This window comes from Agelaius tricolor, unplaced genomic scaffold (assembly GCF_023055355.1).
Source record: "Agelaius tricolor isolate 1412-34295 unplaced genomic scaffold, bAgeTri1.0.p SCAF_131, whole genome shotgun sequence".
Classification (NCBI taxonomy): domain Eukaryota; kingdom Metazoa; phylum Chordata; class Aves; order Passeriformes; family Icteridae; genus Agelaius; species Agelaius tricolor.
Window position 1 is genome coordinate 70,474 of NW_027269391.1, and position 27,186 is coordinate 97,659.

Consider the following 27,186-nt stretch of genomic DNA (forward strand, 5'->3'; position numbering starts at 1 on the left):
AAAAACATCCAAAAACCACCCAAAAAAACACCCTTAAAAACCCCCCAAAATCTCCTGTATTGGCCCAAGGTAATGGGAACAAAAAACACCCAAAAAATGCCCTAAAAACCACCCAAAAAACACCGTAAACCCACCCAAAACACCCACACCTTAAAACCCCCAAAATAACCCCAAAATCTCCTGTATTGGCCCAAGGTAATGGGAACAAAAATACCCAAAAAAACCCCCTAAAAACCACCTTAAAAACACCTTAAAAACCCCCCAAAATCTCCTGTATTGGCCCAAGGTAATGGGAACAAAAAACACCCCAAAAAACATCCAAAAAACACCTTAAAAACCCCCAAAATCTCCTGTATTGGCCCAAGGTATTGGGAACAAAAAACACCCAAAAAACACCCTAAAAACCACCCAAAAACCACCCAAAAATAACCCCCAATATCTCCTGTATTGGCCCAAGGTAATGGGAACAAAAAACACCCAAAAAAACCCCTAAAAAACCACCTTAAAAACACCCAAAAAACACCCAAAAATCTCCTGTATTGGCCCAAGGTAATGGGAACAAAAAACACCCAAAAAATGCCCTAAAAACCACCTTAAAAACACCCAAAAATAACCCCCAAAATCTCCTGTATTGGCCCAAGGTAATGGGAACAAAAACACCCAAAAAAAACCCCTAAAAACCTCAGAAAAACACCCAAATAACCCCAAAAAAACTCAGGGAAAAAATACCCAAAATACCCCCAAAAAATCCCCAAAATCCCCTAAACACACCCACAACCCAAAAACCATGGAAAAAACCCCTTAAATATCCCAAAACCCCAAAAAACCAAAAAAAATCACCCCCAAAATACCCAAAACCCAAAAAACCTCCCAAAACCTCCCAATACTTCAAAAATAACAAAGAAAACCCCATAAAATCCCCAAAAATTAAAAATAAAACCAAAAACCTCCAAAAATCCCCAAAACTAAAACAAAAACCCCCATAAAATCCCCAGAAATAAAAAAAATCCCAACAACAGTCCAAAACTCAAAAAACCAACAAAAAAACCCCATAAAAAAAATTTTAAAAAACCAAAAAAAAACAAGAAAAAAACCCCAAAACTCCAACAACCCCAAAAACCCCACAAAAATCCCTAAAAACTAAAAAAAAAAAAAATCCAAAAATTCCCTCAGAATCCCAAGGAGCACCAAATCCCCTGCAAAAAGAACCAAAAACGAGAGACCCCAAAATCCCCCCAGATTCGGGGATCCCACGACCCAAAAAGGCCCCAAAAAAGGCCCCAGAAAGGCCCCAAAAGGGCCCCAGAAAGGCCCCAAGATAGCCCCAAAAGGCCCCAAAAAGGGCCCCAGAAAGGCCCCAAAAAGGCCCAGAAAAGCCCCAAAAAGGCCCCCAAAAGGCCCCCAGAAGGCCCCAAAAAGGCCCAGAAAAGCCCCAGAAAGGCCCCAAAAAGGCCCAAAAAGGGCCCCAAAAAGGCCCAGAAAAGCCCCAAAAAGGCCCCAGAAGGCCCCAAAAAGGCCCAAAAAGGTCCCCAAAAAGGTACAAAAAGGCCCCAAAAGGGCCCCAAAAAGGCCCCAAAAGGCCCCAAAAAGGGCCCCAGAAAGGCCCCAAAAAGGCCCAGAAAAGCCCCAGAAAGGCCCCAGAAAAGCCCCAAAAAGGCCCCAAAAGGGCCCCAAAAAGGCCCCCAAAAGGCCCCAAAAAGGCCCCCAGAAGGCCCCAGAAGGCCCCAGAAGGGCCCCCAAAAGGCCCCCAAAAGACCCCAAAAAGGCCCCAAAAAGGCCCCAGAAGGCCCCAGAAAGGCCCAGAAAAGGCCCCAGAAGGCCCCAAAAGGGCCCCAGAAGGCCCCAAAAAGTCAATTTTCCCAAAATGGCCGTTTTTCCCCCCAGGACCGGGCGCTGATCCGGAGGCTGGACCTGATCTGCCGGGCGGTGCTGACGGCGGGGGAGGGGCCGCCCCCCCCCGAGGATTTCGGGGGGGTCCCGGGGGGGCTCCCCGAGCCCTGCCCCGCCCCCGCCCCGCCCTGCCCCGCCCCCCGCCCCGCCCCGGGGCCGCCACCCGGACAAGGAGTTCACGGTGCAGATCAAGGACGTGAGTGGGGCCGGCCCGAAAATGGGGGTTTTCACCCCAAAATCCTGTCCCTGTTAAACCCTTGGAAATTTACCCAAAAATGGGGGTTTTCACCCCAAAATCCTGTCCCTGTTACACCTTTGGGGTTTTACCCAAAAACGGCGCTTTTCACCCCAAAATCCTGTCCCTGTTAACCCTATGGTGCTGGGCCCAAAAACAGCGCTTTTCACCCCAAAATCCCACCCCTGGTAACCCTATGGCACTGTGCCCAAAAATGGCACTTTTCACCCCAAAACCCTGTCCCTGTTACACCTTTGGTGTTCTACCCAAAAACGGCGCTTTTCACCCCAAAATCCTGTCCCTGTTACACCTTTGGTGTTCTACCCAAAAACGGCACTTTTCACCCCAAAATCCCATCCCTGTTACACCTTTGGAAATTTACCCAAAAACGGCGCTTTTCACCCCAAAATCCTGTCCCGGTTACACCTTTTGGGGTTTTACCCAAAAACGGCGCTTTTCACCCCAAAACCCTGTCCCTGTTAAACCCTATGGCGCTGGGCCCAAAAACGGGGGTTTTCACCCCAAAATCCTGTCCCTGTTATACCCTCGGTGCTTTATCTGCACCCCCAAATCGGGGGCTTTTCACCCAAAAATCCCATCCCTGTTAAACCCTCGGTGCTTTACCCAAACCCAGCATTTTTCACCCCAAAATCCCATCCCTGTTAAACCTTTGGCGCTTTACCCAAACCCCCCGAGTTCCCCTTACAGTTTTCTTACCTTTTCCTTTCACGCAATTCCTTCCCCTCACGATTTTCCTGCTTCTCCTCCATCTTGTGACGCTGTCCCCTCACGATTTTCCCGCCTTTTTCTGTCACGTGACTCCGTCCCCTCACGATTTTCCACCTTTTCCCTTCACAATTTTTCCACCTTTTCCCCTCATGATTTTTCACCTTTTCCCCTCACGATTTTCTATCTTTTCCCTCACAATTTTTCCATCTTTTCCCCTCACGATTTTTCCACCTTTTCCCCTCACGATTTTCCTGCTTCTCCTCCATCTTGTGACTCCGTCCCCTCACGATTTTCCCGCCTTTTTCTGTCACGTGACTCCGTCCCCTCACGATTTTCCATCTTTTCCCCTCACAATTTTTCCATCTTTTCCCCTCATGATTTTTCACCTTTTCCCCTCACGATTTTCCATCTTTTCCCCTCACAATTTTTCCATCTTTTCCCCTCATGATTTTTCACCTTTTCCCCTCACGATTTTTCCACCTTTTCCCCTCACGATTTTTTATCTTTTCCCTCACAATTTTTCCATCTTTTCCCCTCACGATTTTTCCACCTTTTCACCTCACGATTTTCCTGCTTCTCCTCCATCTTGTGACCCCGTCCCCTCACGATTTTCCCGCCTTTTTCTGTCACGTGACTCTGTCCCCTCACGATTTTTCCACCTTTTCCCCTCATGATTTTCCCGCCTTTTCCCCTCACGATTTTTCCACCTTTTCCCTTCACAATTTTTCCACCTTTTCCCCTCACGATTTTTCCACCTTTTCCCTCACTATTTTTCCACCTTTTCCCTTCACAATTTCCCCACCTTTTCCCCTCACAATTTTTCCATCTTTTCCCCTCACGATTTTTCCACCTTTTCCCCTCACGATTTTCCCACCTTTTCCTCTCACGATTTTCCTGCTTTTTCCTCCATTTTGTGACCCCATCCCCTCACAATTTTTCCTTCTCCCTCCATTTTGTAATCCCATTCCCTCACAAGTTTCCCACCCTTCCTCGTGACTTTTCTGCCTCCCCTCCATTTTGCGACCCTGCCCCTCACAATTTTCACACTTTTTCCCTCACAATTTTCCCACCTGTTCCTCCATTTTGTGACCCCGTCCCCTCACGATTTTCCCACCTTTTCCCTCACAATTTTCCCGCCTTTTCTCCATTTTGTGACCCCGTCCCCTCACGATTTTTCCACCTTTTCCCCTCACGATTTTCCCGCCTTTTCTCCATTTTGTGACCCCATCCCCTCACGATTTTCCCGCCTTTTCCCCTCACAATTTTCCCACCTTTCCTCCATCTTGTGACCCCATCCCCTCACGATTTTCCCACCTTTTCCCCTCACGATTTTCCCACCTTTTCCCCCACAATTTTCCCGCCTTTTCCTCCATCTTGTGACGCCGTCCCCTCACGATTTCCCCGCAGGAGGAGGGGCTCAAATTGACTTTCCAGAAACAGCGGCTGGGGCCCAACGGGGCCCAACGGGCACCCAACCCCCCCAAGAAAAACAGCAAGAAACTGGTAGAGGTGAGGCGATTTTGGGGAAAAAAAACCCCAGTTTTGGGAGTTTCAGGGCACCGCGGGATTTTTGGGAAGTTTGGGTTCCTTTGTGCTCACATTTATCAATGGGGTTTGGGGAAGATGATCAAAAATTGGGGTTTGCTGTTGGGTTTTGAGGTTGGTGACAGAATTCGGGAGTTTCCTGTCAGGTTTTTGAGTACTTATGCCAAAATTCGGACATTTCTCACTAGATTTTTGGGTTGTTTCAGGGTTTTGTGCCCAAATTTGGGGTTTCCCACCACTATTTTGATGTTTCCTGTCAAATTTTTGACTTGTTTTTGGGGTTGATGCCAAAATTAGGAAGTTTTCCACCAGATTTTGGATTGTTTTTGGGTTTGTGCCCAAATTTTGGGGTTTCCCATCAGATTTTGGGGTTTCCCAGGAAAATTTGGGCGTTTCCTGTAAGACTTTGGGTTTCTTTCATGGTTTTGTGCCACAATTTGGGGTTTTTCCCCGATTTTTGGTGCTTTTTCCCAAAATCCCTGCTTTTCCCCCCAAGCTGGAGCTGCGCTGCCTCGAGGGGCTCCGGGACCCCCCCGGGGACCCCGAGGGCACCATGGGGGCCCCTCCCCCTCACCGCGGAGATGGCCCCGAATTCGCCGACCCCCGGCTGCATCCGGTGAGCCCCAAAAACCCCGCAATTCACCCCAAAATGGCGAATTACCCCAAACTCTCCCGAATTCACCCCAAATTTTCTTCTCACCCCCCCCCCCTTCAGTTCGTGGAGCAGCGGCGGGAAAAGTGGCACCGGAAAAAGGTAATTTGGGAACGGCCAAAATTCCCAAAACTCCCCAAAAATAGGGCTGGGGGCAGGGCCAGAGCCCCCTCCTATCATTCAGGGGGGTCCTGGCCCCTCCCACTCCTTCAGGGGGTGGGGCATGTTTAAAAATTTGGGCGGTTTTAATGATTTTGGGGCACTTTAAAGTATTTTATATTTATTTTATGAATTTGAGGGTGTGGCTTGGCCTGGCCACACCCATGTAAGCCCCACCCCCTCAATAATAATTCTCTTTCTCCTCCCCTGCAGTTCATCCCCTCCCCCCCCTCAGGTTTGGACCTTTCCAAGATGGTGGCGCTGATGGGGGGCGGAGCCAGCAGCACAGGGGGCGTGGCCTCTCCTTCCTTAGCCCCGCCCCCGCGCTTCCGGCCAGAAGAGGAAGCAGAAGCAGGAAGTGGGTGCTGCCCCCTGCTGGCCGACCCCATGTTGCCACCCACTTCCGACTCGGATTAAGCCCCGCCCCTTTTCCTGCCGGGGCCACGCCCCCCTCCCCATATTTATATAAATATGTAAAATGTCTCTGTGTCATAGGGGGGCGGGGCGGGGGGCGGGGCCGAGTGGGGCGGGGTCAATGTGGGCAGGGCTGGCGGGACGGGAGGGGCCTGGTGGGGTTTTTTTTAATAAAAGGTTTGGAAATGGAGCACCTGCTGTGAGTGATTTTCTCCTAATTACCTGCTAATTAAGCGCCTCATTTGCATCCCTTGATTCGTACTGCTCCCTAATTAACACCTTTAATTAAGCACTTCTGGTAATTTAAGATGTCCACACTCACAATTCCATTTATCGCCACCGGGTGGCGCCCACTGAGCTCCCCTCACGATTTTGCTGCCATTTTCTATCACGTGACCGCGTCCCCTCACGATTTCCCCGCCCCTCATGATTCCCCGCCTCTCTTTGTCACGTGACCCCCGCCCCCTCACGATTTCCCCGCCTCTCTTTGTCACGTGACCCCCGCCCCCTCACGATTTCCCCGCCTCTCTTTGTCACGTGACCCCCGCCCCCTCACGAATTTCCCGCCTTTCCCCCGTCACGTGACGTAGGAGGGGCGCCATTTTTCGTCCCCACTTTTTATTTTTTAATTTTCATTTTGGGGTTTTTTTTGCATAATTGTTAGACAAATTAATCCACAAACTCTAGAGGTTAATGTTTCAAAAGGAGACAGAGGAGTCCTTTTACTTTATTCGAATAAAGCGGCATAAATGAGGCATTCCAATGAGATCCCTCCAATTTTTGGAGGACTCAGCTTCCTTTTTACCCGAATTTCCGTCTTTTTTCCCATTTCTGAGGTACTTGAGAGGCTCAGACTTCCCGACACCTAAGATTCCCCTCTAATGTATTCCCCTCCCTTTTAATTTTTAATTCTTACGGAATTTAAGGTTTTTTTCTTCCCCATTGTTTCTTTCATCTTTCAACATCTAATTTCATTGATCAGCAAACCAAAACTTTATTTGTAAAAGCAAATCTCTTTTTCAGTTCACCAACCAGTGGAATCCCAATGTTTATCTCTATGAAAAACGCCACTCAATTGTTTTTATTTAAAAGTTTATTAGTAATAAAATGGTTATTAAAATAGCAATATAATTAGAGAATATTTTATACATTTAGGATTAGGACAACATGAGACGATACAAACACGGAGTTACAGACAGTCCGGGTACCTTTTCCGGACAAAATAATCCCGAAAACAGACCCACGTTAACAGAGGATTAACCCGTAAAAACAACAGCCTGTTGCATATTCATAACCTCATACATGATGCATAAATCCCAGCCACGCCCCCTCCTTTTTATGCACCCCCGCCTCACGTGAGGATGGAACCGTTCCCCCCCCCCCCATCCGGTTTTATCGATTTCCCCAGCACTATTCTCCGGTATTTCCCGTTTCCAACCTTTTTTAATACCGTTTTTCTTCTTTACGAGAAGCAGCCGCTTCTCGGTCTCCCTCCGCCGCCATTTTGCCGCCTCTCCCCCTCAGAGACCTTTTCCCGCCTCTCCCTCATCACGTGACGCCGGAAGACTTTGCCACGCCCCCCCCCCCCCCCATCCCGGCCTCACGTGAGGAAGGGACCGTTTGCCCACCCCGGTTTTACCGATTTCCCCCCCCGGTATTTCCCGTTTCTCACCTTCCTTCGCTTCCCGTTTTTCCGCTTTACGAGAAGCGGCCGCTTCCCCTTCTCCCCCTCAGCGCCATTTTCCCGCCTCTCCCGGTCACGTGACGCCGGGAAACTTTCCCACGCCTCCTCCTCTTTATTCATCCCCACCTCACGTGAGGAAGGATCCGTTTCCCACCCCGGTTTTCCCGATTTCCTCGCCGCTATTTCCCCGTTTCTCCCCTTTACGAGAAGCGGCCGCTTCCCCCTCCGCCGCCATTTTCCCGTCTCTGCCCCTCAGAGCCCTTTTCCCGCCTCCCGCGGTCACGTGACCCTGTCGCCCTCAGAGCCCTTTTCCCGCCTCCGCGGGTCACGTGACGCGCTCCCCCCTCCCCTCGGCCCTCCCGTCCCGCCCTTTTCCCGCCGCCCCGGAACCGGAAGTGCCCCTCAGGCCGCGTTTCCGGGGGGGGTAAACGCCGCGGCGCGGGAGGAGGAGGAGGCGGCGGAGAAGAAGAAGAAGAAGAAGAAAACTCGGGGGAGTCCCGGCCGAGGGGGCGGATCCCGGAGGAGGCCGAGGGTCCCGGGAGGGGCCGCTGGCCCCGCGCGGGCCCCCGGGGATGGCGCTGAGCCTGGACCGCGAGGCCTTCTCGAGGCGGCTGCGGCGGCTCTACGCCAGCTGGCAGGTGGGGGAGGGGCGGGGAGGGCGGGGGGGAGGGGCGGGGGGAGCCCTGAGGGGGGGAGCTCTAAAGGGGTGGGGGGGGGGGGGGGGGCTGGGGTACATTTTAGGGAGGGGGAGGTCGGGGTAAATTCGGGAGATTTGAGGTAAATTATGGAGGGGGTTGAGGTAAATGTGGGGGAATTTAAGTGGATTTGGGGGGTTTTGGTTGAATTTCAGAGCTTTTATGTGAATTTTGGGAGGTTTGAGGTGATTTTGGGGGATTTAAAGTGAGTTTTGGGGGTATGAAGTGAATTTGAGGGGTCTGAGGTAAATTCGGCAGATTTGAGGTAAATTATGGGGGGGGTTGAGGTAAATTTGGGGGATCTGAGATAAATCTGAAAGATTTGAGGTGAATTTTAGGGATTTGGATTGAATTTGGGGGTTTGAGTATGAACTTACGGGGCTTTAAGGTAAATTTGTGGGGTCTGAGGTAAATTTGGGTGGTTTGAGGTAAATTTGGAGGAGCTGAGGTGAATTTTTGGGGTTTAAAGTGAATGTGAGGGATTTGAGGTAAATTTGGGAGGACTGAGCTGAATTTAGGGGGTGTGAGGTAAATTTTGAAGATTTGAGGGAAATTTGTCGGGTTTGAAGTGAATTCAGTGGGTTTGATGTAAATTTGGGGCTTTTGAGGTAAAGCAGTGGAGTCTGAGGTGAATTTGGGAGGATTTGAGGTAAATATGGGAGGTTTGCAGCAAATTTGGGGGTTTTGAGGTGAATTTGGGAGGTTTGAGGTAAAATTGTGGGGTCTGAGGTAAATTTGGGGGGTCTGAAGTAAATTTGGGGGGTTTGAGGTAAATTTGGGGGGTCTGAGGTAAATTTGGGAGGTTTGAGGTAAATTTGGAGGTTATGAGGTAAATTTGGGGTGTTTTGAGTACATTTTGGAGGTTTGAGGTAAATTTTGGAGTTTTGAGGTAAATTAGTGGGGTCTGAGGTAAATTTGGGGTATTTGAGTTAAATTTGGGGTGCTTTGAGTACATTTTGATGGTCTGATGTAAATTTTGGGGTTTGAGGTAAATTTGGAGGGCCCAAAGTAAATTTGGGGGGATTTTCGTTGAAATTGGGGTGAATTTGGGGGATTTTGGGGTATTTTTAACCCTTTTCTCTCTCAGAAAGGGGAGGATGAGTTCGGGGGTTTATTTTGGGGTGAATTTGGGGTGAATTTGGGTGATTTTGGATATTTTTAACCCCTTGTTTCCCTCAGAAAGGGGAGGATGAGTTCGGGGTTTATTTTAGGGTGAATTTGGGGTGAATTTGGATGATTTTGGGTATTTTTAACCCTTTTCTCCCTCAGAAAGGGGAGGATGAGTTTGGGGAGGTGAATTTGGGGGATTTTGGGTATTTTTAACCCTTTTCTCCCTCAGAAAGGGGAGGATGAGTTCGGGGTTTATTTTAGGGTGAATTTGGGGTGAATTTGGGTGATTTTGGGTGTTTTTAACCCCTTGTTTCCCTCAGAAAGGGGAGGATGAGTTCGGGGGGGGTGAATTTGGGGGATTTTGGGTGTTTTTAACCCCTTGTTTCCCGCAGAAAGGGGAGGATGAGTTCGGGGTTTATTTTAGGGTGAATTTGGATGATTTTGGGTGTTTTTAACCCCTTGTTTCCCTCAGGAAGGGGAGGATGAGTTCGGGGGGGTGAATTTGGGGTGAATTTGGGTGATTTTGGGTATTTTTAACCCTTTTCTCTCTCAGAAAGGGGAGGATGAGTTCGGGGAGGTGAATTTGGGGTGAATTTGGGGGATTTTGGGTGTTTTTAACCCCTTGTTTCCCTCAGAAAGGGGAGGATGAGTTCGGGGAGGTGAATTTGAGGTGAATTTGGGGGATTTTGGGTGTTTTTAACCCTGTTTTCCTCCAGAAAGGGGAGGATGAGTTCGGGGTTTATTTTAGGGTGAATTTGGGGTGATTTTGGGGGATTTTGGGGTATTTTTAACCCTTTTCTCTCTCAGAAAGGGGAGGATGAGTTTGGGGAGGTGAATTTGGGGGATTTTGGGTATTTTTAACCCTTTTCTCCCTCAGAAAGGGGAGGATGAGTTCGGGGGTTTATTTTAGGGTGAATTTGGGGTGAATTTGGGTGATTTTGGGGTATTTTTAACCCTTTTCTCCCTCAGAAAGGGGAGGATGAGTTTGGGGAGGTGAATTTGGGTGATTTTGGGTATTTTTAACCCTTTTCTCCCTCAGAAAGGGGAGGATGAGTTCAGGGGTTTATTTTAGGGTGAATTTGGGGTGAATTTGGGTGATTTTGGGTATTTTTAACCCTTTTTTCCCTCAGAAAGGGGAGGATGAGTTCGGGGTTTATTTTAGGGTGAATTTGGGGTGAATTTGGGTGATTTTGGGTATTTTTAACCCTTTTCTCCCCCAGAAAGGGGAGGATGAGTTGGGCGGCGTCGACGCCATCGTGGTGGCCGTGGGGGTGGACGAGGAGATCGTCTACGCCAAATCCACAGCGCTGCAGGTGAGGGGGGAAAATCACCCAAAAACAGCAAAATCCACGGGGAAAAGAACAAAATACCGAAATCAGTGAGAAAAATCCCAAAATCTCTGAGAAAAATCCCAAATTCTCTGGGAAAAATCCCAAAATCCCTCAGGAGAAATCCCAAAATCCCCGGGGAAAAGAACAAAATACTGAAATCAGTGAGAAAAATGCCAAAATCCCTCAGAAAAATTCAAAAATACCTGAGAAAAAATCCCAAAATCTCAGGGAAAAATCCCCAAAATCCCTCAGGAGAAATCCCAAAATCTCTGGGAAAAATAACAAAATACCAAATTCCCTGAGAAAAATCCCCAAAAATCCCTGAGAAAAATCCCAAAATCCCTCAGGAGAAATCCCAAAATATCGAATTTTCTGAGAAAAATCCCTAAAAAAAAAATCCAAAACTAACTGAGAAAAATCCCAAAATCTCTGGGGAAAATTCCCAAAATCCCTGAGAAAAATGCCCAAAATCCCTCAGGAGAAATCCCAAAATATCAAATTTCCTGAGAAAAATACCTAAAAAAAAAATCCGAAAATACCTGAGAAAAATCCCTAAAAAATCCAAAAATAGCTGAGAAAAATCTCTAAAAAATCCAAAAATACCTGAGAAGAATCCCAAAATCTCTGGGAAAAATCCCAAAATCCCTCAGGAGAAATCCCAAATATATCAAATTTCCTGAGAAAAATCCCAAAAGCCCTGGAAACAATCCCAAAATCTCTGGGGAAAATACCAAATTCCCTGAGGAAAAAAAAATTCCCAAAAAATCCCAAAATTTCTGAGGGGAAATCCCAAAAAAATTCCCAAAATTTCTGAGGGGAAATCCCAAAAAATTCCCAAAATTTCTGAGGGGAAATCCCAAAACCCCTGAGAAGAATCCCAAAAACTTTGACGGGAAATCCCAAAATCCCCAGAAAAAAACCCAAAATCCCTGAGGGAAAATCCCCTAAAAAATCCCAAAATCCCCAGAAAAAAGAACAAAATCCCTGAGGGAAAATCCCCTAAAAAATCCCAAAATCCCCAGAAAAAACTTTTAAAAATCCCTGAGGGAAAATCCCCTAAAAAATCCCAAAATCTCCAGAAAAAACCCCAAAATCTCTGAGGGAAAATCCCCTAAAAAATCCCCAAATCTCTGTCATATTTGGGGGAATTCCCTCATTTTTTAGCTGAATTCCTTCATTTTTGAGCCAATCCTGTCATATTTGGCTGAATCCCCTCATTTTGGGTAAATCCCCTCATTTTTGGGTCAATCCCCTCATTTTGGGGTAAATCCCCTCATTTTTGGGGTAAATTCCCTGGGTTTTGGGTGAATTCTCTCATTTTGGGTGAATTCCCTCATTTTGGGTGAATTCTCTCATTTTGGGTGAATTCTCTCCTTTTTGGGTGAATTCCCTCATTTTGGGTGAATTCTCTCATTTTAGGTGAATTCCCTCATTTTGGGTGAATTCTCTCATTTTGGGTGAATTCCCTCATTTTGGGTGAATTCCCTCATTTTGGGTGAATTCCCTCATTTTGGGTGAATTCTCTCATTTTGGGTGAATTCCCTCATTTTGGGTGAATTCTCTCATTTTGGGTGAATTCCCTCATTTTGGGTGAATTCTCTCATTTTGGGTGAATTCTCCCATTTTTGGGGCTTTCCCTGCTCCTTTTAGGGTGTCCCAGCTCCATTTTTGGGGTTTTTGTCCATTTTTGGGGTTTTTGTCCATTTTTGGGGTTTCTGTCCATTTCTGAGTGTCCCTGCTCCCTTTTTGGTTTTTCCCTGTCCATTTTTGGGGTGTTTCTCTCCATTTTTGGCCTTCCTGGGTCCATTTTTCTGGGGTTTTTTGGGTTTTCGGTGTCTCTGTATTTTTGGGTTTCCTGGGTCCATTTTTGGGGTGTTTCTCTCCATTTTTGGGGTGTTTCTCTCCATTTTTGGGGTTCCTGGGTGGGTTTGTCGGTTTTTTGGGGGGTTTTCAGTGTTTCTCTATTTTTGGGTTTCCTGTGTCCATTTTTGGGGTGTTTCTCTCCATTTTTGGGGTGTTTCTCTCCATTTTTGGGGTTCCTGGGTGGGTTTGTGGGGTTTTTCTTGGTTTTCAGTGTTTATCTATTTTTGGGTTTCCTGGGTCCATTTTTGGGCTGTTTCTGTCCATTTTTGGGGTTCCTGGGTCCATTTTTGGGCTTCCTGGGCCAAATCTTGTGGGGTTTTTTTGGGTTTTGGGGTTCCTGTGTCAATTTTTGTGGGGTTTTTTTGGGTTTTCGGTGCCTTTGTATTTTTGGGGTGTTTCTCACCATTTTTGGGCTGTTTCTGTCCATTTTTGGGCTTCCTGGGTCCATTTTTGTGGGGTTTTTTTTGGGTTTTCGGTGCCTTTGTATTTTTGGGGTGTTTCTGTCCATTTTTGGGGTGTTTCTGTCCATTTTTGTGGGGTTTTTTTGAGTTTTGGGGTTCCTGGGTCAACTTTTGTGGGGTTTTTTTCTGGGTTTTTGATGTCTTTATAATTTCGGGGTTTCTGGGTCCATTTTTGGGCTGTTTCTGTCCATTTTTGGGGTTCCTGAGTCCATTTTTGGGGTTCCTGGGTCCATTTCTGGGCTGTTTCTGTCCATTTTTGGGGTTCCTGGGTCCATTTTTGGGCTGTTTTTCCCCATCCCTGGCTCTTTGGCTCCGAGCTCACCAACACCGTGGCGCTGCTCTGGTTTTTGGGTCTTTCCTGGGTCATTTTTTGGGGATTTTTGGTCGGATTTTTTGGGGTTGTTTTTGGGTTTTCGGTGTCTTTATAATTTTGGGGTTCCTGAGTTCATTTTTTTGGGTTTTTAACCATTTCTGTGGTGTTTCCCCCCATCCCTGGCAGTTTGGCTCTGAGCTCACCGACACGGTGACGCTGCTCTGGTCCCTGCTGGTTTCTGTTGTTCCTGGGTCATTTTTGGGGTTCCTGGGTCCATTTTTGGGGTTCCTGGTCCATTTTTAATGGGGTTTTTTGGGGTTTTGGGGTTCCTGGTCTGTTTTTGATGGGGTTTTTTGGGGTTTTGGGGTTCCTGGTCCGTTTTTGATGGGGTTTTTTGGGGTTTTGGGGTTCCTGGTCTGTTTTTGATGGGGTTTTTTGGGTTTTTTTGGTTTTTTTGGTTTTTTTTTTGCTGTTTTTAACCCTTTCTGTGCTGTTTCCCCCCATCCCTGGCTGTTTGGCTCTGAGCTCACCGACACGGTGACGCTGCTCTGGTCCCTGCTGGATTTTGGGGTTCCTGGGTCATTTTTGGGGTTCCTGGGTCAATTTTTGTGGGGTTTTTTGGGGTTTTGGGGTTCCTGGTCCATTATTGATGGGGTTTTTTGGGGTTTTGGGGTTCCTGGTCCGTTTTTGATGGGGTTTTTTGGGTTTTTTTGGTTTTTTTGGTTTTTTTTGCTGTTTTTAAACCTTTCTGTGCTGTTTCTCCCCAGACCTGGCTGTTTGGCTCTGAGCTCACCGACACGGTGACGCTGCTCTGGTCCCTGCTGGATTTTGGGGTTCCTGGGTCATTTTTGGGGTTCTTGGGTCAATTTTTGTGGGGTTTTTTGGGGTTTTGGGGTTCCTGGTCCGTTTTTGATGGGGGTTTTTGGGTTTTTTTTTTGTTTTTTTGGGTTTTTTTGCTGTTTTTAACCCTTTCTGTGCTGTTCCCCCCCAGACCTGGCTGTTTGGCTCTGAGCTCACCGACACGGTGACACTGCTCTGGTCCCTGCTGGTTTCTCTTGTTCCTGGGTCCATTTTTGGGGTTCCTGGTCCGTTTTTGATGGGGTTTTTTGGGGTTTTGGGGTTCCTGGTCTGTTTTTGATGGGGTTTTTTTTGTTTTTTTGCTGTTTTTAACCCTTCCCACGCTGTTTCCCCCCCAGACCTGGCTGTTTGGCTACGAGCTCACCGACACAGTGATGCTGTTCTGCGAGGAGCGCGCCCTGTTCCTGGCCAGCCGCAAGAAGGTCGAGTTCCTCAAGCAGGTGGCGCAGGGCAAGGGCGGCGAGGGCGCCTCCAACGGGCTCCCGGCCGTCACGCTGCTCGTGCGCGAAAAGGTGAGGACCCCTTGGGGGTTTTTGGGTCATTTTGGGTCATTTTGGGTCATTTTGGGGTCACTTTGGGGTCACGCTGCTCGTCCGCAAGAAGGTGGGGACCCCTGGGGGTTTTTGGGGCTATTTTCAGTCATTTTGGGTCAATTTTGGGTCACTTTGGGGTCACCCTGCTCGTCCGGGAGAAGGTGGGGACGCCCCAGGGGGAATTTGGGTCATTTTGGGTCACTTTGGGTCATTTTATGGTCCTTATGATGTCCTGGGGGTCACTCTGAGGTCCTGGTGGTCACTTTGGAGTCCTGGTGGCCACTTTGGGTCACTTTGGGGTCCTGGTGGTCACTTTTGGGTCACTCTGGGCCCCTTTTGGGTCACTCTGGGCCCCCTTTGGGTCACTCTGGGCCCCATTTTGGTCACTCTGGGCCCTTTTGGGTCACTCTGGGCCCTTTTGGGTCACTCTGGGCCCCTTTTGGGTCACTCTGGGCCCCATTTTGGGTCACTCTGGGCCCCATTTTGGTCACTCTGGGCCCTTTTGGGTCACTCTGGGCCCCATTTTGGGTCACTTTGGGCCCTTTTGGGTCACTCTGGGCCCCTTTTGGGTCACTTTGGGCCCTTTTGGGTCACTTTGGGCCCTTTTGGGTCACTCTGGGCCCCCTTTGGGTCACTCTGGGCCCCTTTTGGGTCACTTTGGGCCCTTTTGGGTCACTCTGGGCCCTTTTGGGTCACTCTGGGCCCCCTTTGGGTCACTCTGGGCCCCTTTGGGTCACTCTGGGCCCCCTTTGGGTCACTCTGGGCCCTTTTGGGTCACTCTGGGCCCCATTTTGGTCACTCTGGGCCCTTTTGGGTCACTCTGGGCCCCCTTTGGGTCACTCTGGGCCCCATTTTGGTCACTCTGGGCCCCATTTTGGGTCACTTTGGGCCCCATTTTGGTCACTCTGGGCCCCTTTGGGTCACTCTGGGCCCTATTTTGGGTCACTCTGGGCCCTTTTGGGTCACCCTGGGCCCCATTTTGGGTCACTCTGGGCCCTTTTGGGGCCTCTCTTGTCCCTTTCCGCCCCCATCCCTGGGGCTGGGCCTGGCCACGCCCCCCACCCTCCCCATGGCCACACCCCCCTGAGCTGGCCCCGCCCCCTTTCAGAACGAGAGCAACAAGGCCAACTTTGAGAAGCTTCTGGAAGCGCTGCGGGGCAGCCGGGGCGGGCGGCGCCTCGGGGTCTTCGCCAAGGACAAATTCCCGGGCGAGTTCATGAAGAGCTGGAACGACGCCCTCAGCAAGGAGGGCTTCGAGAAGGTCCGGGGGCGGGGCCTGGCGCGGGGGGCGGGGCCTGGCACGGGGGCGGGGCTGGGGTGGGGCGGAGTTGGGTTGGGAGAGGCGGAGTTGGGTTTGAAGAGTTTGTGTTGGGTTGGATGAGTCAACGTTGAGTTTGAAGGGTCAAAGTTGGGTTTGAGTTGGGTTTGAAGGGTCAAAGTTGAGTTTGAAGAGTCACAGTTGGGTTTGAAGAGTTCAAGTTGGGTTGGATGGGTCAGAGTTGGGTTTGAGTTGGGTTGGATGGGTCAGAGTTGGGTTGGAAGAGTCAAAGTTGGGTTGGAAGAGTCAAAGTTGAGTTTGAGTTGGGTTTGGAAGAGTCAAAGTTGGGTTTGAAGAGTCGAAGTTGGGTTTAAAGAGTTCATGTTGGGTTGGGTGAGTCAAAGTTGGGTTTGAGTTGGGTTTGGAAGAGTCACAGTTGAGTTGGAAGAGTCAAAGTTGTGTTTGAAGAGTCGAAGTTGGGTTGGAAGAGTCAAAGTTGGGTTTGAGTTGGGTTTGGAAGAGTCAAAGTTGGGTTTGAGTTGGGTTGGAAGGGTCAGAGTTGGGTTTAAAGAGTTCGTGTTGGGTTGGATGAGTCAAAGTTGGGTTTGAAGAGTTCAGGTTGGGTTGGATGGGTCAGAGTTGGATTTGAAGGATGAAAGTTGAGTTGGAAGGGTCAAAGTTGGGTTTAAAGAGTCAAAGTTGGGTTGAGGTTGGGTTTGAAGGGTCAGAGTTGGGTTGGATGAGTCAACGTCGAGTTGGAAGGGTCAAAGTTGGGTTTGAATAGTCAAAGTTGGGTTTGAGTTGGGTTGGAAGAGTCAAAGTTGGGTTTGAGTTGGGTTGGAAGAGTCAAAGTTGGGTTTGAGTTGGGTTTGAAGAGTTGGAGTTGAGTTTGAAGAGTCAAAATTGGGTTGGATGAGTCAAAGTTGGGTTTAATGGATGAAAGTTGAGTTTGAAGAGTCACAGTTGGTTTGGAAGGGTCAAAGTTGGGTTTGAGTTGGGTTGGATGAGTCAAAGTTGGGTTTGAAGATTTCGAGTTGGCTTGGAGTTGAGTTGGAAGGGTCAAAGTTGGGTTAAATTCATCAAAATTGGGTGCAATGAGTCAAAGTTGGGGTAAATTAATCACAATTGGGTGAAATCAATCAAAATTGGGTTATTATAATCAAAACTGGATGCAGTGACTCAGAGTTGGGTTAAATTAACCAAAATTGGGTTCCGTGAGTCAAAGCTGGGGTAAATTAATCAAAAATGGGTGAAATTCATCAAAATTGGGTTCAATGAGTCAAAGTCAGGGTAAATTAATCAAAAATGGGTGAAATTCATCAAAATTGGGTTCAATGAGTCAAAGTCAGGGTAAATTAATCAAAAATGGGTGAAATTCATCAAAATTGGGTTCAATGAATCCAAGTTGGGTCGGGAGACCCAAACTTGGGTCAGAGCTTATTTGGAAGAGTCAGAGTTGGGTCACATTGGCCAAAGTTGGGGTGGGGTTGGTTCATTCCCAGCTCTGACCCCGCCCACCGCTCTAACCCCGCCCCCCATTGGCCCCGCCCCCTTTAGGTGGACGTGAGCGCGGCGGTGGCGCTGGCCATGGCGGCCAAGGAGGAGCAGGAGCTGGGCTGGGATTGGTTCATTCCCGGGTTTGGCCCCGCCCACCCCATTAACCCTGCCCAGCGCTGTAACCCCCGCCCACCCTGTGACTCCGCCCCCTTCAGGTGGACGTGAGCGCGGCGGTGGCGCTGGCCATGGCGGCCAAGGAGGAGCAGGAGCTGGGCTGGGATTGGTTCATTCCCAGCTCTGACCCCGCCCACCGCTCTAACCCCGCCCACTCTCTCTGACCCCGCCCCCCCATTGGCCCCGCCCCCTTTAGGTGGACGTGAGCGCGGCGGTGGCGCTGGCCATGGCGGCCAAGGAGGAGCAGGAGCTGGCGCTGATGCGCAAGGCGGCCGCCATCACCTCCGAGCTCTTCACCAAGTTCTTCAAGGAGCGCGTGATGGAGATCGTGGACGCCGACGAGGTCAGGCCGGGACACGCCCACCAAAGGGGCGGGGCACGCAAAAGGGGCGGGGCAGGAACGGGGGCGGGACCAAGAATGGGAGGGGTGGGACCAGAAATGGGAATTTTGAGGTCAGGTTGGACTCCCAAAAATTGGAGGTTTGAGGTCGGGATGCACCAAAAATGAGAGGTTTGGATCAAAAATTGGAGTTTTGAGGTCAGAATGGACCAGAAATGGGAGGTTTGGACCAAAAATGGGAGGTGGGACCATAAATGGGAGGTTTGGGATCAAAAATTGGAATTTTGAGGTCAGGATGGATCAGAAATGGGAGGTTTGGACCAAAAATGGGAGTTTTGAGGTCAGGATGGACCAAAAATGGGAGGTGGGACCAGAAATTGGAGTTTTAAGGTCAGGTTGGACTCCCAAAAATGGGAATTTTAATTTTGAGGTCAGAATGGACCAAAAATGGGAGGTTTGGAATAAAAATGGGAGGTGGGACCAGAAATGGGAGGTTTGACCAAAAATGGGAATTTTGAGGTCAGAATGGACCAAAACTTGGAGTTTTGAGGTCGGCATGGACCGAAAATGGGAGGTTTTGATCATAAATGGGAGGTGGGACCAAAAATGGGAGGGGTGGGACCAAAAATTGGAATTTTGAGGTCAGGATGGACCAAAAATGGGAGGTTTGACCAAAAATGGGTGGTTTGAGATGTGGATGGACCAAAAATTGGAATTTTGAGGTCAGGATGGACCAGAAATGGGAACTTTGGACCAAAAATGGGAGGTTTGAGGTCAGGTTTGGACCAAAAATGGGAATTTTGGGGTCAGATTGGACCAAAAAGGGGAGTTTGGACCCAAAAGGACCAAAAAGGGGAGTTTGGACCAAAAAGGGGAGTTTGGACCCAAACCGGGCGTTTTGAGGCCAGGTCAGACCCAAGATTGGAAATTCTGAGGCCAAGTTGGGGCCAAAAATGCGAATTTTGAGCAGCCATTACATCACCCTGCCCAACAGGGCACAAACCGAGGCCCTTCGCTCCAAAAATGTCGATTTTCAGCTGAACCTGACCCAAAACTCGGCGGTTTCAGGGTCAACCAAAAACGGGAATTTTGGCCCCAAACCCCCCCAAAAAGTTCTGGGGTGAATTTTGTGCCCGTTTTGGGGCCAAATCCCCACTAATGGGGGCTGGGGCTGTGGGGTCGTCGTGGTGACGTCACTGTGACGTCACTGTGACGTCACGATGACGTCATCGCCCCCCATTGCAGAAAGTGCGGCACAGCAAATTGGCCGAGGCGGTGGAAAAAGCCATCGAGGAGAAGAAATTCCTGGCCGGGGCCGACCCCTCGGCCGTGGAGATGTGTTACCCTCCCATCATCCAGAGCGGGGGCAACTACAGCCTCAAGTTCAGCGTCGTCAGGTACCCAAAATCGCGGGGATTTAACCCAAAATGTGAAAATCCGAAAAATCGCAAAAATCGGGTAAAAAATCCACAAAAAACTACCCAAAAAATCCCCAAAAAATCCCCAGATCATCATCCAGAGCGGGGGCAACTACAGCCTCAAGTTCAGCGTCGTCAGGTACCCAAAATCGCGGGGATTTAACCCAAAATGTGAAAATCTGAAAAATGGCAAAAATCGGGTAAAAAATCTGCCAAAAATTACCCAAAAAATCACCAAAAAATTCAACAATCATCATCTAGAGTGGGGGCAACTACAGCCTCAAGTTCAGCGTCGTGAGGTACCCAAAATCGCGGGGATTTAACCCAAAATGTGAAATCGCAAAAATCCCCTTAAAAATCGGCCAAAAATTACCCAAAAAATCACCAAAAAATTCAATAATCCTCATCTAGAGTGGGGGCAACTACAGCCTCAAATTCAGCGTTGTCAGGTACCCAAAATCGCGGGGATTTAACCCAAAATGTGAAATCGCAAAAATCCCCTTAAAAATCGGCCAAAAATTACCCAAAAAATCACCAAAAAATTCAATAATCATCATCCAGAGCAGGGGGTAACTACAGCCTCAAGTTCAGCCTCGTCAGGTACGGGAAATGCACCAAAATCCCGGGAATTTAACCCAAAATGTGAAAATCTGAAAAATGGTAAAAATCGGCAAAAAAATCTGCCAAAAATTACCCAAAAAATCCCCAAAAAATATCCCGATTATCATCTAGAGTGGAGGCAACTACAGCCTCAAATTCAGCGTCGTCAGGTACCCAAAATCCCCGGAATTTAACCCAAAATGTAAAAATCTGAAAAATGGTAAAAATCCCCTTAAAAGTCGGCCAAAAATTCACCTAAAAATCCCCAAAAAATTCAATAATCATCATCAAGAGTGGGGGCAACTACAGCCTCAAGTTCAGCGTAGTCAGGTACGGGAAATGCACCAAAATCCCCGGAATTTAACCCAAAATGTGAAATCGCAAAAATCAGCAAAATCATCCACAAAAAATTACCCAAAAAATCACCAAAAAATCCCCCAAAAATCCCTAGATCATCATCCAGAGCGGCGGCAACTACAGCCTCAAGTTCAGCGTCGTCAGGTACCCAAAATCGCGGGGATTTCACCCAAAATGTGAAAATCCGAAAAATGGTAAAAATCCGCTTAAAAATCGGCCAAAAATTCACCTAAAAATCCCCAAAAAATATCCAGATCATCATCCAGAGTGGGGGCAACTACAGCCTCAAGTTCAGCGTCGTCAGGTATGGGAAATGCACCAAAATCGTGTGGATTTAACCCAAAATGTAAAATGGCAGAAATCTGCTTAAAAATCGGCCAAAAATCCCCCAAAACATCACCAAAAAATCCCCCAAAAATCCCCAGATCATCATCCAGAGCGGGGGCAACTACAGCCTCAAGTTCAGCGTTGTCAGGTACCCAAAATCCCCGGAATTTGACCCAAAATGTAAAATCGCAAAAATCCGCTTAAAAATCGGCCAAAAATTACCCAAAAAATCACAAAAAATCCCCAGATCATCATCCAGAGTGGGGGCAACTACAGCCTCAAGTTCAGCGTTGTCAGGTACCCAAAATCGCAGGGGTTTGACCCAAAATGTGAAAATCTGAAAAATGGTAAAAATCTGCCTAAAAATCGGCCAAAAATTCACCTAAAAATCCCCAAAAAATCCCCAGATCATCATCTACAGTGGGGGCAACTACAGCCTCAAGTTCGGCATCGTCAGGTACCCAAAATCCCCGGGATTTGACCCAAAATTCAAAATCACAAAAATCCGCTTTCAAATCCACCAAAAATCCACCAAAAATCCCCTCTTCTCCCCAGTTTTTACCAATTTCCCCGTTTTTCACCCCATTTTCAGTGCCAAGTCCCACATGCACTTTGGGGCCATCACCTGCTCCATTTCTGACCCAATTTTCCCCATTTTCCACCCGTTTTTCCCCGTTTTTTCACCATTTCTGACCCCGTTTTTTCCCCAATTTTTACCAATTTCCCCATTTTTCACCCCAATTTCCCAGCAACAAGTCCCACATGCACCCCTGGTTTTCTCTCCCCATTTCCTCATTTTCCCCATTTCTGACCCATTTTCCCCCTGTTTTTTCCCATTTTTTCACCATTTCTGACCCCGTTTTTTCCCTATTTTCTCTCCCATTTTTACCAATTTCCCCATTTTTCACCCCATTTTCAGTGCCAAGTCCCACACACACTTTGGGGCCATCACCTGCTCCATTCCTGACCCAATTTCCCCATTCTCCACCTGATTTTCCCCATTTTTCACCCAATTTTCCCCCTTTTTTTTCCCAATTTCCCCGTTTTTCCCCAATTTTTACCAATTTCCCCGTTTTTCACCCCAATTTCCGCAGCGACAAGTCCCACATGCACCCCTGGTTTTCTCTCCCCATTTTCCCCATTTTCCCCATTTCCCACCCAATTTTCCCCATTTTTTCACCATTTCTGACCCCGTTTTTTCCCTATTTTCTCCCCAATTTTTACCAATTTCCCCGTTTTTCACCCCAATTTCCCAGCGACAAGTCCCACATGCACTTTAGGGCCATCACCCCAGGTTTTCTCTCCCCATTTTCCCCATTTCTGACCCATTTTCCCCCCGTTTTTCCCCATTTTTTCACCATTTCTGACCCCGTTTTTCCCCTTTTTCCCCCCAATTTTTACCAATTTCCCCGTTTTTCACCCCAATTTCCCAGTGACAAGTCCCACACACACTTTGAGGCCATCACCTGCTCCATTCCTGACCCCATTTCCCCATTTTCCACCCAATTTTCCCCATTTTTTTTCTTAATTTCCCCGTTTTTTCCCCAATTTTTACCAATTTCCCCGTTTTTCACCCCATTTTCAGTGCCATGTCCCACACGCACTTTGGGGCCATCACCTGCTCCATTCCTGACCCAATTTCCCCATTTTCCACCCAATTTTCCCCCTTTTTTTTCCCAATTTCCCCGTTTTTTCCCCAATTTTTACCAATTTCCCCATTTTTCACCCCAATTTCCCAGCGACAAGTCCCACATGCACTTTGGGGCCATCACCCCTGGTTTTCTCTCCCCATTTTCCCCATTTCTGACCCATTTTCCCCCTGTTTTTTCCCATTTTTTCACCATTTCTGACCCCGTTTTTTCCCTATTTTCTCCCCAATTTTTACCAATTTCCCCATTTTTCACCCCAATTTCCCAGCGACAAGTCCCACATGCACTTTGGGGCCATCACCCCAGGTTTTCTCTCCCCATTTTCCCCATTTCTGACCCATTTTCCCCCTGTTTTTTCCCATTTTTTCACCATTTCTAACCCCGTTTTTTCCCTATTTTCTCCCCAATTTTTACCAATTTCCCCATTTTTCACCCCATTTTCAGTGCCAAGTCCCACATGCACTTTGGGGCCATCACCTGCTCCATTCCTGACCCAATTTCCCCATTCTCCACCCGATTTTCCCCATTTTCCCCCCGTTTTTCCCCGTTTTTTCACCATTTCTGACCCCGTTTTTCCCCAATTTTTACCAATTTCCCCGTTTTTCACCCCGTTTCCATAGCGACAAGTCCCACATGCACTTTGGGGCCATCACCTGCTCCATGGGCATCCGCTACAAGTCCTACTGCTCCAACCTGGTGCGGACGCTCATGGTGGACCCGTCCCAGGACATGCAGGACCACTACAGCTTCCTACTGACCCTTCAGGATGTGCTCCTGAGGGAGCTGAGGCACGGTGAGTGACCACTGAGTGACCACTGAGTGACCACTGACCATAGAGTGACCATAGAGTGACCATAGAGTGACCATTGACTGACCCGTCCCAGGACATGCAGGACCACTACAGCTTCTTACTGACCCTCCAGGATGTCCTTTTGAGGGAATTGAGACATGGTGAGTGACCACTGAGTGACCACTGAGTGACCACTGAGTGACCACTGACCATAGAGTGACCATAGAGTGACCATAGAGTGACCCGTCCCAGGACATGCAGGACCACTACAGCTTCTTACTGACCCTCCAGGATGTCCTTTTGAGGGAATTGAGACATGGTGAGTGACCCCTGAGTGACCACTGAGTGACCACTGACCATAGAGTGACCACACAGTGACCATAGAGTGACCATAGAGTGACCCGTCCCAGGACATGCAGGACCACTACAGCTTCTTACTGACCCTCCAGGATGTCCTTCTGAGGGAATTGAGACACGGTGAGTGACCACTGAGTGACCACTGAGTGACCACTGAGTGACCACTGACCATAGAGTGACCATAGAGTGACCATAGAGTGACCATAGAGTGACCATAGAGTGACCCGTCCCAGGACATGCAGGACCACTACAGCTTCTTACTGACCCTCCAGGATGTCCTTTTGAGGGAATTGAGACATGGTGAGTGACCACTGAGTGACCACTGAGTGACCACTGACCATAGAGTGACCACACAGTGACCATAGAGTGACCATAGAGTGACCATTGACTGACCCGTCCCAGGACATGCAGGACCACTACAGCTTCTTATTGACCCTTCAGGATGTCCTTTTGAGGGAATTGAGACATGGTGAGTGACCACTGAGTGACCACTGAGTGACCACTGACCATAGAGTGACCATAGAGTGACCATAGAGTGACCATAGAGTGACCCGTCCCAGGACATGCAGGACCACTACAGCTTCTTATTGACCCTCCAGGATGTCCTTTTGAGGGAATTGAGACATGGTGAGTGACCACTGAGTGACCACTGAGTGACCACTGACCATAGAGTGACCATAGAGTGACCATAGAGTGACCATAGAGTGACCATAGTGACCATAGAGCAACCATAGTGTGACCAATGAGTGACCACAGTGACCACTGAGTGACCAATGACTGACCAGAGTGACCACTAAGAACCATTGAGTGAGCAATGAGTGACCCTGAGTGACCCTTGAGTGACCACAATGGCCCTGAGTGACCACTGAGTGACCACTAAGAACCACTGAGTGACCCTTGAGTGACCACAGTGACCCCTGAGTAACCAATGAGTGACCACAGTGGCCCCTGAGTGACCATTGAGTGACCATTGAGTGACCGTCACTGATCCCTGAGTGACCCTTGAGTGACTCCTGAGTGACCACAGTGACCACTAAGAACCATTGAGTGACCCCTGAGTGACCACTGAGTGATCCTCACTGCTCCCTGAGTGACCACAGTGACCATTGAGTGACCACTGAGTGACCATTGAGTGACCATTGAGTGACTGTCACTGATCCCTGAGTGACCCTTGAGTGACTCCTGAGTGACCACTAAGAACCATTGAGTGACCACTGAGTGACCATAGAGTGACCACAGTGACCATAGAGTGACCACTGACCATAGAGTGACCACAGTGACCACAGAGTGACCATAGAGTGACCACTGAGTGACCATAGAGTGACCACAGTGACCAATGAGTGACCCCTGAGTGACCACTAAGAACCATTCAGTAACGAATGAGTGACCACAGTGGCCCCTGAGTGACCATTGGGTGACCATTGAGTGACCATTGAATGACCATTGAGTGACCCTCACTGATCCCTGAGTGACCATTGAGTGACCACTAAGAACCATTGAGTGACCATTTAGTGACCACAGTGGTCCTGAGTGACCATTGAGTGACCCTCACTGCTCCCTGAGTGACCACAGTGACCATTGACTGACCACTGAGTGACCATTGAGTGACCCTCACTGCTCCCTGAGTGACCACAGTGACCATTGAGTGACCAATGAGTGACCATTGAGTGACCCTGAGTGACCACTAAGAACCATTGAGTGACCACTGAGTGACCATTGAGTGACCAATGAGTGACCCTGAGTGACCACAGTGACCATTGGGTGACCCTTGAGTGACCACAATGGCCCTGAGTGACCCTTGAGTGACCATTGAGTGACCCTTGAGTGACCATTGAGTGACCACTGAGTGACCATTGAGTGACCATTGAGTGACCCTCACTGATCCCTGAGTGACCCTGAGTGACCATTGAGTGACCCTTGCGTGACCCTTGAGTGACCATTGAGTGACCCTCACTGATCCCTGAGTGACCACAGTGGCCTCTGAGTGACCCTGAGTGACCATTGAGTGACCCTTGCGTGACCATTGAGTGACCATTGAGTGACCATTGAGTGACCATTGAGTGACCCTTGCGTGACCATTGAGTGACCATTGAGTGACCCTCCCTGTCCCTGCTTAGCTTTGAGTGACCCTGCCTGACCCCTGAGTGACCCCCTGACCCCTGCCCGCCCCATGACCCCTGTGTGACCCCCCGGTGACCCCTGGTGACCCCTGACCCCGCAGGCGCCCGCCTCTGCGACGTCTACGCCGCCGTCATGGACGTGGTCAAGAAGCAGCGCCCGGAGCTCCTGGGCAAAATCACCAAAAACTTGGGGTAAGAAACGGCGATTTCGGGGCCGGGGTCACCCTGGGGTCACGCCGGGGTCACACCGGGGTCACTCCGGGGTCATTCCGGGGTCGCAGGTTCGCCATGGGCATCGAGTTCCGCGAGGGCTCCCTGGTCATCAACAGCAAGAACCAGCAGCGCCTGCGGAAAGGTGAGGAACGAGCAAATTCACCTTTTGCACCCCAAAACGCGCCCGGCCTGCCCTGGGGTGAGCCCGGCCCGCCTTGGAAACCTGCGCTGTGGCCAAAAATCCCTGGTTTCACCCCAAAATCCCTGAGTTTCACCCCAAAAACCCGCCCGGCCTGGGGTGAGCCCGGCCTGCCTTGGAAACTGCGCTCTGGCCCAAAATCCCCGATTTTCACCCCAAAATCCCCGATTTGCACCCCAAAATCCCTGATTTTCACCCCAAAATTTGGCTTTGTCAGCCCAAAATCCCCGATTTGCACCCCAAAATCCGCGTTTTTCACCTCAAAATCCGCACTTTTCACCCCAAAATCCGTGTTTTTCACCCCAAAATTTGGCTTTGTCAGCCCCAAAATCCGCGCTTTTCACCCCGAAATCCCCAATTTTCACCCCAAAATCCCCAATTTTCCCCCCAAAATTTGGCTTTGTCAGCCCCAAAATCCCCGAGTTTCACCCCAAAATCCCTGATTTTCACCCCAAAACTTGGCTTTGTCAGCCCAAAATCCCCGATTTGCACCCCAAAATCCACGTTTTTCACCCCAAAATTTGGCTTTGTCAGCCCCAAAATCCCTGATTTTCACCCCAAAATTTGGCTTTGTCAGCCCAAAATCCCCAATTTTCACCCCAAAATCCCTAAATTTTCACCCCAAAATCCCCAATTTTAACCCCAAAATCCCAAATTTTCACCCCAAAATCCCCGATTTTCCCCACAAAATTTGGCTTTGTCAGCCCCAAAATCCCCGATTTTCACCCTAAAATCCCTGATTTTAACCCCAAAATCCCCAATTTTCACCCCAAAATCCGCGCTTTGCACCCCAAAATCCCCGATTTTCACCCCAAAACTTGGCTTTGTCAGCCCCAAAATCCCCAATTTTCACCCCAAAATTTGGCTTTGTCAGCCCCAAAATCCCCAATTTGCACCCCAAAATCCCCAATTTTCACCCCAAAATCCGCGCTTTGCACCCCAAAATCCCCGATTTTCACCCCAAAACTTGGCTTTGTCAGCCCCAAAATTCTTCCCCCCGCTTTCTCCCCGTTTCTCCCCATTTTTGTTATTTTAACCGAATCCCCGCGTTTTCCCCCGTTCCATGGATGCTGTTTTTTACTGATTTCTGTGGGTTTTCCCATTGTTTTTCCCCAATTTTTTTTTCATTTTTCCCCTCTTTTTTCCCACTTTCTCCCCGTTTCTCCCCATTTTTGTTGTTTTAACCAAGTCCCCGTGTTTTTGCCCCATTCCATGGATGCTGTTTTTTTTACTGATTTCTCTGGTTTTTCCCATGTTTTTTTCCCCAATTTTTTTAATTTTCCCCCCTTTATCCCCGTTTCTGCCCATTTTTGTTGTTTTAACCAAATCCCCGCGTTTTCCCCCCATTCCAGGGATGCTGTTTTTTACTGATTTCTCCGTTTTTTTGCCATGATTTTTTCCCCAATTTTTTTTAA

General features: G+C 48.8%; 2 protein-coding genes across 2 annotated transcripts in view; both read left to right on the forward strand.

Moving 5' to 3' along the window:
- The window catches only part of LOC139586684 (chromodomain-helicase-DNA-binding protein 8-like), a 60,229-nt gene extending 54,415 nt beyond the window's left edge, over positions 1-5,814 (forward strand). The window contains exons 34-38 of the mRNA XM_071420268.1: positions 1,937-2,086; positions 4,262-4,363; positions 4,896-5,015; positions 5,115-5,153; positions 5,424-5,814. Coding sequence (XP_071276369.1) covers positions 1,937-2,086; positions 4,262-4,363; positions 4,896-5,015; positions 5,115-5,153; positions 5,424-5,627 — 615 coding nt within the window. The 3' untranslated portion in view covers positions 5,628-5,814. The remainder of the gene's footprint in view (positions 1-1,936; positions 2,087-4,261; positions 4,364-4,895; positions 5,016-5,114; positions 5,154-5,423) is intronic.
- Positions 5,815-7,686: 1,872 nt separating this feature from the next.
- The window catches only part of SUPT16H (SPT16 homolog, facilitates chromatin remodeling subunit), a 50,870-nt gene continuing 31,370 nt past the window's right edge, over positions 7,687-27,186 (forward strand). The window contains 9 exon segments of the mRNA XM_071420253.1: positions 7,687-7,946; positions 10,334-10,426; positions 14,278-14,451; positions 15,581-15,733; positions 17,598-17,744; positions 18,987-19,138; positions 22,713-22,885; positions 25,461-25,551; positions 25,641-25,714. Coding sequence (XP_071276354.1) covers positions 7,881-7,946; positions 10,334-10,426; positions 14,278-14,451; positions 15,581-15,733; positions 17,598-17,744; positions 18,987-19,138; positions 22,713-22,885; positions 25,461-25,551; positions 25,641-25,714 — 1,123 coding nt within the window. The 5' untranslated portion in view covers positions 7,687-7,880.